This window comes from Tasmannia lanceolata, unplaced genomic scaffold, assembly GCF_043159265.1.
Source record: "Tasmannia lanceolata isolate RefF3 unplaced genomic scaffold, GAP_Taslan_0.1 ptg000029l, whole genome shotgun sequence".
Lineage (NCBI taxonomy): Eukaryota > Viridiplantae > Streptophyta > Magnoliopsida > Canellales > Winteraceae > Tasmannia > Tasmannia lanceolata.
This window is the reverse complement of record NW_027518706.1, coordinates 8,617,959-8,631,332: the sequence shown is the minus strand read 5'-3', so window position 1 is coordinate 8,631,332 and position 13,374 is coordinate 8,617,959. Positions and strand designations below refer to the sequence as shown.

Sequence of the window (13,374 nt, the reverse complement as noted above, 5' to 3'; positions counted from 1 at the left end):
CTCTCGTGCCAAATTTAGGTATTATCATCAAATTAGGGTTTTGCTTGGCACTCGTTAAGCATCATTTAATTGTTGGGAACATACACTTTTTCAATATAGAGAGTGGACTCTTTTGCTAAGTTAACGGGAGATTAAGAGCATAATAGTACTGTGGTCTCATATTATAACATAAAGATTATCAAGTTGTGGACAGAATAAAGCAAACGTACACAAAAAAACAAAAAAAAAAAAAAGCAAAATCTCATCAAATCCATAATCTTTAAAGTTGAGAAGAGAATAAAGCAAACTTAAAAAGAAAAAGAAGTCTATATATATAACACAGCATATTATCTTAAGCTTGGAAGCTATCTGTGTAATTCTACTTGCCCCAGCTCGAGAGAAATTTTGTTCTCCTACCAAGGATCAAATATGGTAGATGCTATCGTTAGTATACTGTTTGAGAATTTGAACACTCTAATCCAAAACGAGTTTCAATTACTGGGGGGTGTTAAGAAAGATATGGAAAAGCTTAGGAGCATCATACAAAGGATTCAAGTTATACTCCCAAATGGAGAGGCTATGGCAGCTAGGAATGAGGAGCTGAAGGATTGGCTCACAAAGCTTTCAGATGCGGCCTATGATGCGGACGATATCTTATCAGACTGGGCTGTGGAAGATCAACGACTAGAAGTTAAAAGCACAAGTGGGTGTGGCAAAATACAAGTAAGCAATACCTTCTTTCCTTGTTTCCATTTCCAACGTAATACATTTCGCCATAAGATAGGAACTAGGATAAAACAGATCCTCGAGACATTCAACTCAATTGCTGAGGAGAGGCAAAAGTTCAATTTTGAAGTAACACTAATGAGTTCTGAGAGTGAAGAGAGAACACCTACTTTCTCCTTAGTAAATGAAAAAGAAATTTATGGGAGAGATGAGGATAAAAAAAAGATTGTGGAACTATTGCTAGCCGATGTGAGTAATGAAAATGATGTCCCTGTTATTGCCATTGTTGGCATGGGAGGCTTGGGAAAAACCACACTAGCTCAATTGGCCTACAATGACGAGAATGTAAAGGGCCATTTTGAGCTAAGAATGTGGGTTTATGTGTCTCAAGATTTTGTTGTTACTAGAATTGTAAAAGCAATTTTAGAATCTGCAAATGGAAGACCAACTGTTCTTACTCAGTTGGATGAGATGCAAAAAAGCCTCCGAGAAATAATATGTGAGAAGAGATTTTTGCTTGTACTTGATGACGTATGGAATGAAAATTCAAAAAAATGGGATGATCTAAAGAAGATCTTAACATGTGAAGGAAAAGGAAGCAAAATCGTTGTAACTACTCGTAAAGAAACGGTTGCATTGATGATGGGTGCGCTTCACGAATCCCCACACTTGACTGGTTTATCAGACAGTGATTGTTGGTCTCTGTTTGAGAATCAAGCATTTGAACCAGGGAGAAGTGAAGAGCATCCAAACTTGGTTACAATTGGCAAAGAGATCGTCAAGAAATGTGGGGGTGTTCCTTTAGCAGCTAAGGCATTAGGAAGCCTCCTACGTCTCAAAAGGGACGAACCTTTGTGGTCGTCTGTAAGAGACAGCCAAATATGGGAACTACAAGATGATGACATTTTGCCTGCTCTAAGATTGAGCTACACCAATTTGCCTTCTCATCTAAGGCAGTGCTTTTCTTTTTGCTCTGTATTCCCTAAAGGCTATAGAATTGTGAAAGAAGAACTTATTCTTATGTGGATAGCTAATGGCTTTGTTACCCCTAAAGGAAGAATGGAGTTGGAAGACGTTGGAAATGAGATTTTCAATGATTTATTGTGGAGGTCTTTCTTCCAAGACATAGAAAAAGACTATGAGGGAAATATAAGTTGCAAGATGCATGACTTGGTCCACGATCTTGCACGGTCTGTTATTGGGAACAAGTGTTATATCGTGGATTCGGAAAAAAATGATAATATCCCTCCGTCGACTCGATATGTCTATTCATTATTAGAATGTCCGGGCTTATATAAGGCCAAAGCCCTACGGACGATGCTATTGGGCTTTGAATATAAATCCGGAGGCATGGAACCCTGGATCCTTAGAGACATCGAGAAATTTAGATACTTGCGATGCCTAGATCTAAGTATGCTTGATTTTAACCCACATTCAATATGCAACTTGAAACAGCTAAGGTACCTCAGCCTCGCCGATACTTACAACGAAACTTTACCTGAATCGATTATCTACCTACAAAATTTGCAAACATTGAAACTAAAAAACTGGTTGAGGCTCTGCAGTCTCCCACCACTAGGGCAGCTTTCCTCACTCAAGAATCTTGAGATAGGAATGCCTTTAGTGAAGCAAATCAACAAAGAGTTTTACGGTCACAGCTCATTGAATGGATTTTCATTTCCATCTTTGAAAAGACTATCGCTAAGTAATATGTATAGTTTAGAGTTGTGGGCATCAGTAGAGAAAGGAGGAGCTTTCCCTTGCCTTAATGAATTGAAGATTGAATACTGCCCAAAGTTGATCACCCTGCCATGTTTTCTGCATCTTACCTCCCTTGTTATTAATCATCTTGATGAGATGTCATCCTTTCCAGAAAATTTTCTAAGACACGGTAATGCACTCCAACGTTTAGAAATTAGGGATTGCGACAAGTTGAGGAGTCTTCCTAGGGAGCTAGACAATTTCATTGCTCTCAAGTCATTGGTCATTTTGGATTGTATGGAGCTGGTGTCTTTGCCAGAGGGACTGCGAAACCTCACATCTCTCGAAAAGTTGGAGGTTGGAGGGTGTGGGAGTCTAATATCATTGGCCGAGGAAGGGGTACTACGGGGTTTGAAATCTCTTCAGTCATTGGTTATTTTGGGCTGTAAAAAGCTCGTTTCTTTGCCGGATGACTTGCGGTATCTCACTGCCCTCCAAAATCTGGAAATCTGTTATTGTGATGAGTTTGAATCATTGCCAGATGGGCTGCTACGGCATTTCAAATCTCTTCAATCATTGCGTATCTCTAACAGTGATAAGCTCGTTTCTTTGTTGGATGACTCGCAGTACCTCATTGCCCTTCAAAATCTGGAAATCAATTTTTGTGATAAGTTCGAATCATTGCCAGATGGGCTGCAACATGTCACCACACTGCAACACCTATCCATTGGCTACTGTCCGATCATGCAGAATTTGCCAGAGTGGGTCGAAAAGCTCACATCACTTCGATCTTTGACCATCAGAGGTTGTGGTAATATGACTTCATTGCCCGCCGGACTACAACGCCTCACCTCACTCCAAGAACTGTGTATTCACGGTTGTCGAAATTTGACGAGACGATGCGAGAGGGAGAGAGGAGAGGATTGGCACAAGATAGCTCATGTACCGCATATCACTATTGAATGAGGCCACTGCAAGGTTCGTTATTTCCTCATCCCCTCTTTTATCTTTTAATAACTAGTGTCCTTGCACTCTCTTTCTTTCCTTCATCTATCTAACTTATCTACACCAAATAATTAATGTTAATATACAAGCCAACACCTCAACTTATGTGGAAATGCATATGCTTTATTCCATCATTTATTCTTACAAATTGTCCAATGTATCATTCCTTTTTACTAATTAATGTATTTATCCATCAATTACTAATATCTAAATTATATTCAACACACTTAGAAAGAATCATGCCTTAGATAAAAAAAAACCTTAACTTTTTTAGCTACTCCCTAAATACTACTTATGTTAAGCTTTATTTATTCATATTCGTATGAAAATTTCAATTGTTTTTAACATGATAAAAACAAACAATCTTTTCTGGCAAAACAAATTATATTTTGTTAAAAATAGTTTTTGTCCAAATAAAAAATTCTTGTTTCATGTATGGACTTTTCAAAAACATTTTCCAAAAAAGTTACGGTTTGACTGTTTCTTGAGTTCTAACAGACACTATAGTTTGTTAATGAGGGATTTTCATAAAGATTATAATCTCTTCTTTTATGTCATTTTCGTGAGCTGATCCTGTTATATTGTTTATCTATTTCCATTCCTCTAGTGTCCACTATTTTGTTTTCCTTTCTAATATACAGTTGGTTGTTTCTTGCTTTCAAGGTGTGAGAGTCAAGTAAACCAAAGCCTACTTCTGGGTGCCTCCTTACCTTGCTGTTTGCATTGGTTCTGCTCTCTGTTTGTGTTTGGCTACAATTAGGAGGGTTTTCTACAGCCTTGTGGGTGGGTTTTTGGAAGAATTTTCTGTTCAGGATTTACTCTGCTCTTTTGGAAGAGGTCTATGCTGGTTTCTGTATATATGTTCATTCAGGTTATGGTTTGCAACAGCCTTGTGGATAGATTTGGCGTAGAATTTTCTATTCAGGATTGCTGCTTAGTGTTTGCTTCTATTTTCACTTCTGTAATAAAGGCTCTAGTGCGGAAGTTTTAAGGGTGGTCTCCTTGTAATTTGTGCAAGAGTTGTTCTCTTGTTGTTGTGTTCTTTTATCGTGTAATCCCATGTTATGTTCGAGGCAAGGCGTCTAGTGTGGAGAATGTGGTTTGTAAGGGATTTCTTAATTTCTTAAAGTATTTCTCATAAACATGAACAATATCTCCAATTGTATTTTTCTAGAGCCTTGTACCACTCAATTATGTACCTTCTTTTCTTGATGCTTACTACTATCACTAAATTTTCTACACTTTGTCTCTTTATTTACGTCCCATTTGGATTGCAAGAAAAGCATTTATGAAGGAAAATTTTTGTTACGTGCAACTTAGGGATAGGTTTGGTTGTTGCTAATTTTTAGGAAATTAAAAAAAAAGATTGAATATTTATTTTTACTAGGATAACCTATGGTGGAACGTTGTGGTAGGATAGGATGTTTGCACGTAATCTTAGTTTCCTATTTTCTAGGTTTTATTACTACTTTGTTCGTAGTTAGGGGAGTGGATTGTAATTGACTTTTTTTGCTTAATGAATGAAAAACTTGTTCCAGAACGTGTCTTGTGCACAAAGGAGGATTGATCCTTCCCTTGAAGTGGATCAAGAGGCCAATCTTCCCTCTGAGAAGATCAATCACGTTGCGAACCGATCTAAGTTCGTAACAATTTTTCTTGGGAATTTTTTTTCTTTCCACAATTTAGAGGGAAATGATATGATTATAGTTAATTTATAAGGATATTATAATAACTTGAAGGTCTCTCCGAGTAAAAATTCAATAGTGCCGCTTCAAGTTATCTTTTGTTGTGTGCAAATAAGCAAGAAATTATTGAATAATTTTCCTTTCCAAACTTTTCTAGAAATTCCTGCAATGTGTTGGAAATTCGATTGGATCCTGCTATTGTTTTACCTAATTAAAATCTTTTATAAAGTTATACGTAGTGTGTTTTCAGTGCTATTTGGGCTCTGGCAAACGGGCTTAGGGTTGAACAAGAGAGAGGAGGTTACCTCATTAGATTAATTTGATTCATTCGAATGAGATTTTTTTAGTTTTGTTGTATTAGATGTTATATATTGACAACAACGCCATATGTTTAGCCTTAGGATTTTTATACCTTTACAAAAATATATTCGGGTTTTGGAAAGTGAAATGAACTTTTTCAAAACTGTACACGACCCATCGGATTCAACACGAGCTTTTGTCGATGTCACACATGATAGACTCCAACAAAACTGCACCATATATCTATGCACCAATCATTTATAATCAGATCCAAAGGATCCGGTAAACTATATGGGTCCGGTGACAATCCTAGTGTCAACGAGAAGGATCCAATAACGATCCGATTGAACCCCAATTCCAATATTCCTCGGACCCTATGTTTGGTGTGCAAATTCATATCCGTTCAAAGTCATGCTGTCCATCGGATCATCCGAGATCCGACAACAAGAAAAACCCAAGATGAACAAAAATCATATCAGGCCCACTATAAAATAATAGGGCTGCAGTGTGATTAACATCTGAGAATAGATGAATGATAGAATGAAGGGCGCCCTTGCGAAACCAACTTCAAGGGCGCCCCCATTGTTCAGTCTCAGCAAAAGTCAAAGTAATTTCTGTTTTTTCCTGCGCCACCTAATTTTTTCGGCACCATCTTAAGTGCACTTTGAAAGTGGTTTTTGCAAGGGCACCCTTTATTCTACCAATCCTCCTGATAATAACCTTGGTAAAGAAATGAGAGGGAGAGAGAGAGACTTGAGAAGGCAGAAGTGAAGAGAACATGAGAAATCCATAAATATGGTAAAAAATAGGCTACTATAAATTGGTTTTCTTCTGTCTTTGCTCTATTTGGTTGCCGGGTTTTTTTTGTTACTGGGAGTTATGTGAGAGAGTTAGTTAAATTTTGGTCCCATCCCATGTTTGGTTACCTTTTAGCACTAGGTTTATTTTAATCCCACTCTTGTAATGATTACTTGTGGGGTGAATTTTTTAATCCTACTTTTGTAATGATTGCCTTTTCATCCCATCCCAAGATAACCCCAGGAACAAAAATAAACTCAGGTACCAAAAATAAGCTTGAGAAGATTTTTTTTCTACCCAACATTTCAAGCAACCAAACAAAAGGTTTTTTTTTTCCCACCATAATCCGGTCAACCAAACATGGGATTTTTATTTTACCAGGATACTTCTAGGACTTTTTTTTCCCACCTATCTCCCAGGGTATTTTTTTCTTCCACATTACTCCCATGAACAAAAAAAACCCGGCAACCAAACAGAGTAGGGGCTCCGCTCACACCCACGTCTCTAGTCTCCTCTCTCCTGCCCTATGAATATTTGATGAAATATTTTTTCAGGTTGCCAAACATGCCCTAGTTTTCGCCGAAATTTCAGTTGAAATTCGGTAAAGGATTACAAAATTAATATTTTTTTAATATTTTGCCAAAATTGACGAAATTTCGACTGAAATTTTGTACATTTCGTCAATTTCGGTTCCGGTGCATTTCGGTTTCGGTCTTGACCTAAATCCGGCCAAAATTTAAAACCTTAGTTAGAGTCAGAGAAGAGAATCGTGCTTTTTCTTTGTGTGTGTTGCTGCTAATGAACTGTTAGGAATATTAGCACCTACAAAAAAAAAAAAAAAAAAAATTTCCGGCATTTGCTTAAAGAGTCCCTTATCACTCAATGTTAACCCAAGAAAAGTGAGTAACAAACTTTACATGATTACCATTTTAAAAAAAACCTTTACATGACTAACAAGGGATTTGCTAGCGTCCATCGCAGAAGGCAGTTTGTGGATGGGCAATTGCATGTAAGAACAGCCACACGGGCTCACTGTTCAGCATATTTTGTCCAAGGTTTTAAATTTCGGTTTCGGACCGAAACCGAAATTTCAGGCGAAATTTTGAAATTTCGTTCGAAATTCGTCGAAATAAAATAGACTAATATTTCATCCGTTATAAAATGTCGGGACATGGGTTGTGGGTCCTACCACCATAAGTGTGTGACTTTTTGGACCCAATTATTGATGGGGACACCCCTTTTAAGACCTTCACACCTACTAAAGTGCGTAGTCACCCCATTTAAGAGTTAAGACCTTCTCACCAACTAAGTTTGGTAGCCATTACAACAAGTTAGAAATTTCTTTCTCTGTTAGTCGCCCATAACCAGCCTCTCACCCAAATTTCGAAAAATAAATTGGATTTTTATTAGAGTCAGTTTCCCCTTTTTCCAGCCTTTTCTCCCCCTCTTCTGTCCCATTCCCACCCTAAGCTAATATTTAGTGGGAAAAAAAATTATGATAGCAAAACATGGCCTTAGTAAATAGGGCTGATCCAAACCGTCCACTAGATGGGTCACAGCCTAAATAGGTGGTGCCCCAAAAATTATTTTCATAGGTTGATCCTAACCCTCCGATCTATAGAGGGTTAGATCAACCCTCTAACATTCAGATCGGAAGGTTAGGGTCAACCTATGTAAATGATTTCTGGGACACGACCTATTTAGGCTGTGACCCATCCACTGGACGGTTTGGATCATCCTATGGTGCGGACCATACCGTACTTTTAATAAAGTGAGAGTGCCCTCATCAAAATACAGTAGTGCTGATAACATTTCCCAAAAGAAAATATATCTTTAAAGTCGAGAAGAGAGTAATGCAAACTAAAAAGAAAAAGAAGAAGTCTGTGTGATTCTACTCGGACTAGCTCGAGAGAATTTTTTTTCTCCCACCAAGGATCAAATATGGTGGATGTTATCGTTAAAATACTGTTTGAGAATTTGAACTCTCTAATCCAAAACGAGATTCAATTACTTGGGGGTGTCAAGAAAGATATGGAAAAGCTTAGGAGCATCATACAAAGGATTCGACTTATACTCCCAAATGGAGAGGCTATGGCATTCAGGAATGAGGAACTGAAGGATTGGCTCACAAAGCTTTCAGATGCGGCCTATGATGCGGACGATATCTTATCAGACTGGGCTGTGGAAGATCAACGATTAGATGTTGAGAGCACAAGTGGGTGTGGCAACATACAAGTAAGCAGTACCTTCTTTCCTTGTTTTCATTTCCAACGTAATAAATTTCGCCATAAGATAGGAACTAGGATAAAACAGATCCTCGAGACATTCAACTCAATTGCAGAGGAGAGGCAAAAGTTCAATTTGGAAGAAACAACAACAAGTTCTGAGAGCGAAGAGAGAACACCTACTGTGTCATTAGTAAATGAAAAAGAAGTTTATGGGAGAGATGAGGATAAAAAGAAGATTGTGAAACTATTGCTAGCCGATGTGAGTAATGAAAATGATGTCCCTGTTATTGCCATTGTTGGCATGGGGGGCTTGGGGAAAACCACACTAGCTCAATTGGCCTACAATGACGAGAGTGTTAAGGGCCATTTTGAGCTAAGAATGTGGGTTTATGTGTCTCAAACTTTTGATGTTACTAGAATTGTAAAAGCAATTTTAGAATCCGCAACTCGAAGTCCAACTGATCTTACACAGTTGGATGGGATGCAAGAAAGCCTCCGAGAAATAATATGTGAGAAGAGATTTTTGCTTGTCCTTGATGACGTATGGAACGAAAATAAAAAAAACTGGGATAATCTAAAGAATATCTTAACATGCAAAGGAAAAGGAAGCAAAATCATTGTAACTACTCGTAAACAAACGGTTGCATCGATTATGGGTGCGCTTCACGAATCCCCCCACTTGACTGGTTTATCAGACGGTGATTGTTGGTCTCTGTTTGAGAATCAAGCATTTGAACCAGGGAAAAGTAAAGAGCATCCAAACTTGGTTACAATTGGTAAAGAGACCGTCAGGAAATGTGGGGGTGTTCCTTTAGCAGCTAAGGCATTAGGAAGCCTCCTACGTCTCAAAAGGGAGGAACCTTCGTGGTCGTCTGTAAGAGACAGCCAAATATGGGAATTACAAGATGATGACATTTTGCCTGCTCTAAGATTGAGCTACACCAATTTACCATCTCATCTAAGGCAGTGCTTTTCTTTTTGCTCTATATTCCCTAAAGGCTCTACAATTGTGAAAGAAAAACTTATTCTTATGTGGATGGCTAATGGCTTTGTTACGCCTAAGGGAGGAATGGTGTTGGAAGACATTGGAAATGAGATTTTCAATGATTTATTATGGAGGTCTTTCTTCCAAGACATAGAAAAGGACGATGGAGGAAATATAATAAGTTGCAAGATGCATGACTTGGTACACGATCTTGCACGGTCTGTTATTGGGAACAAGTGTTATATCGTGGATTCAGAAAAACCTGATAATATCCCTCCGTCGACTCGATATGTCTATTCATTATCAGAATGTCCGAGCTTGTATAAGGCCAAATCCATACGAACGATGCTATTGGGCTTTGAATTTCAATGCAGGATCCCTGAAGAGATCGAGGAAAACTTGATCCTTAGAGACATCGAGAAATTTAGGTACTTGCGATGGCTAGATCTAAGTAGATATGATGTTAACCCACATTCAATATGCAACTTGAAACAGCTAAGATACCTTAGCCTCTCCGATACTAACATCAAAACTTTACCTGAATCGATTATCTACCTACAAAATTTGCAAACATTGAAACTACAAGAGTGTTGGAGGCTCCATAATCTCCCACCACTAGGGCAGCTTCCCTCACTCAAGAATCTTGAGATAGGAGGAATGCCTTCAATGAAGCAAATCAACAAAGAGTTTTACGGTACCAGCACATTGAATGGATTTTCATTTCCATCTTTGAAAAGACTACTACTATGTCGTATGTCTAATTTAGAGATGTGGGCATCTGTGGAGAAAGGAGGAGCTTTTCCTTGCCTTGATGAATTGAAGATTGAAGACTGCGGAAAGTTGATCACCCTGCCATGTTTTCTACATCTTACCTCCCTTGTGATTTATAATCTTGGTGTGATGTCATCCTTTCCAGAAAGCTTTCTACGACAAGGTAATACACTCCAACATTTAGAAATTAGGGCTTGCAACAAGTTGAGGAGTCTTCCTAGGGAGCTGGACAATTTCGTTGCTCTCAAGTCATTGATCATTTGGCATTGTAAGGAGCTGGTGTCTTTGCTGGAGGGATTGCGAAACCTCACATCTCTCGAAAAGTTGGAGATTGGACTGTGTGATAGTCTAATATCATTGCCGGATGACGTGCGGTATCTCACTGCCCTCCAAAATCTGCGAATCGGTTGTTGTGATGAGTTGGCAACATTGCCAGATGGGCTGCTACGGCATTTGAAATCTCTTCAATCATTGGATATCTTTCGCAGTGATAAGCTCGTTTCTTTGTTGGATGACTCGCAGTACCTCATTGCCCTCCAAAATCTGGAAATCAGTTTTTGTGATATGTTGGAATCATTGCCAGATGGGCTACAGCATGTCACCACACTCCAAGACCTATCCATTGGCTACTGTTGGATCATGCAGAATTTGCCAGAGTGGGTCGAAAAGCTCACATCGCTTCGATCTTTGACCATCTATGGTTGTTCTAATATGACTTCATTGCCTGCCGGACTACAACGCCTCACCGCACTCCAAAGACTGTATATTAGCGATTGTCCAAAATTGAGGAGACGATATGAAAGGGAGAGAGGAGAGGATTGGCACAAGATAGCTCATGTACCGCATATCACTATTGAATGAGGCCACTGCAAGGTTCGTTATTTTCTCATCCCCTCTTTTATCTTTTAATAACCAGTGTCCTTGCACTCTCTTTCTTTCCTCCATTTATCTAACTTATCTACACCGAATAATGTTAATATACAGTCAACACCTCCTTCCTTTAGATTTTGCTTTCTCAACTTATGTGGAAATGCATATGTTTTTTTCCATAATTTATTCTTACAAATTGTCCAATGTATCATTCTTTTTTACTAATTAATGTCTTTATCCATCAATTATTAATATCTAAATTTTATTCAACTTAGAAAGAATCGTGATCTAGCTAAAAAAAACCTCTAACTTTTTATTTTTTTTAACGAAAATAAAAAGATGCCCGTTGTGGGTAAACCAAAGCCTACTTCTGGGTGCCTCCATCCCATGGTGTTAGCATATGTTGATGAGATTAGGAGGATTTTCAGTTCAGGATTTGTTCTGCTCTGGTGGCAGAGGTCTATGCTGATTTCTATATGTTCATTCAGGTTATGGTCTGCTCTTGGAGAAGAGGATTGCTGCTTAGTGTTTGCTTCTATTTTCAGTTTAGTACTAAAGGCTCTGTTGTGGAGGTTTTAAGGGTTGTTTCCTTGTAATTTGTGCAAGAGCTGTTCTGTGATTGTTGTGTTCTTGTATTGTGTTATCCCATGTTATGTCCGAGGCAAGGACTCTAGTCCTCCTCTTGGATTTTTAAATAGATTTCAGATGTGGATTCTAGTGTGGAGAATGTGGTTTGAAAGTGCTTTCTTGATTTCTTCATCAAAATCTAGTAAAATGTATTTCTCATGAACATTAACAGTATCTCCGTTTGAAAGTACATCGGGCCCACATGTATGGATGCTCTAAACTATTCAGGTTTTCATCCCTGCCATAGACATGCTGTGCTCCAAAATTGGGCCCCGTAGGAAAATCCTAATCTTTCGATTTGTGGAGGTTTCTATACCCAGTCGTCCATTTTAAACTTCCACAAATCAAAGGGTTAGGATCATCCTCATTTTTGGAGCACGGCATATCTATGGTGGGTCCAACACATCCATTCATATGGGCCTCACTGTACTTTTTGCTGCACCGTATAGAACTCAGAAAATGCAACTAAATAAATAGAAATAAATTAATAGTGTATATGTAATGCCAGAAAACTAGAAAAACACCAAGGTAAGGTTTTATGTAATGTACACAATAGCATTATAGGAAATTAAATGGAGCATCCTTCTCTATGGCTATTGATTTTTATTATTTTGGAACTGCTTTTCTGTCTTGCCACTGTTTTACTGAGTTCAAAGGTAAGAGATTTGGTGTACTTGTCCAAGTATTTCATTAAGAAAAAAAAACCATTGATAATAATAATAAGAGGAATGCTAAACTCAGGGGCACCCTTGCTAAAATGGGCTGAAAGGCGCATGGATTGTTAATTTATTCTGTTATTTTATCAGAAAAGGGCAGCTGGTCTGCGCGAAGTTCTTCATATGATTTCTTGTGTGACTTATAAACTCCCAAGGATCAGAATACTTGACCTCTATTTTTTTAGAGAAACTACAAAATGATCCCTCTAGACACTTTAAAAACTTCCTGTGTCGACCTTCTCTACTCGCCCGAGTCTACTCTGTTTTAGTGTGGCCGAGTTCTCACCCAAGTCCGACTTTTGCCTTACGAAGTCAACCCACTCATATTTATGTAGGCTCAGATCTGGTTCGAGTCCGAGTTCTTAAAACTGGTTTTGACTATGATAATAAGTTTGTATGTAGTTTAAACAGTGAAATATTCCATGAAGAGGAATGTCCAATGTGGCCTTTCCATTGGATTGCTTATGGCCCAAAATCTGCCATGTTGGATAATTCTAACAATCTGATCAAGAGTTGTTAATTGGTGGTCAGGATCCTTGCCAATAGTTAACATTTAATAGCCAAGATTGATTTGGTTGGATGGTTGGGATAGTCCGACTGGAGTAGTTTTGGGCCATGGCCAATCCAATGAGGTTCTTATTGTTAATAAGTGATGAATTCTCAGAGATTTGGAAGGATAGAATTTATAAGTAAAGAAAATTGCAATGTATTTTTTTGAAAAAGATGACAGTTATTTTAAGTCTTCCTCTCTACTACCAATCTTCCATCCATTTCTTTGTAACATAACTTGATTTCGGTGAACAGAGCTCTCACCTCTGCCTTTGTTGAATCATTTTGTCTAATTGGTCCTGAATATGACATTAAAATGTTCACATTTTTATTTCGAGATACCCTTCCAATATACACTAGTCTTGCGAAGAAACAACCATCGAAGTTCAGCTTGATTAGGTTTTGAGGTGATACGCTTTCAATACCCACTAATC

General features: G+C 38.2%; 2 protein-coding genes across 2 annotated transcripts; both read left to right on the top strand.

Annotated features, from left to right (window-relative positions):
* Positions 1–336: 336 nt before the first annotated feature.
* Positions 337–4,578, top strand: LOC143859272 (disease resistance protein RGA2-like). Its single transcript, XM_077369981.1, has 2 exons — positions 337–3,384; positions 4,075–4,578. The coding sequence occupies exon 1, from the start codon at positions 409–411 to the stop codon at positions 3,370–3,372; it is 2,964 nt and encodes a 987-aa protein (XP_077226096.1). The 5' UTR covers positions 337–408; the 3' UTR covers positions 3,373–3,384; positions 4,075–4,578.
* A 3,477-nt stretch (positions 4,579–8,055) lies between these two features.
* Positions 8,056–11,833, top strand: LOC143859153 (disease resistance protein RGA2-like). The gene is made up of 2 exons (XM_077369832.1): positions 8,056–11,051; positions 11,537–11,833. Exon 1 carries the CDS (start codon positions 8,136–8,138, stop codon positions 11,037–11,039), a length of 2,904 nt encoding a protein of 967 aa, XP_077225947.1. The 5' UTR covers positions 8,056–8,135; the 3' UTR covers positions 11,040–11,051; positions 11,537–11,833.
* Positions 11,834–13,374: the final 1,541 nt, after the last annotated feature.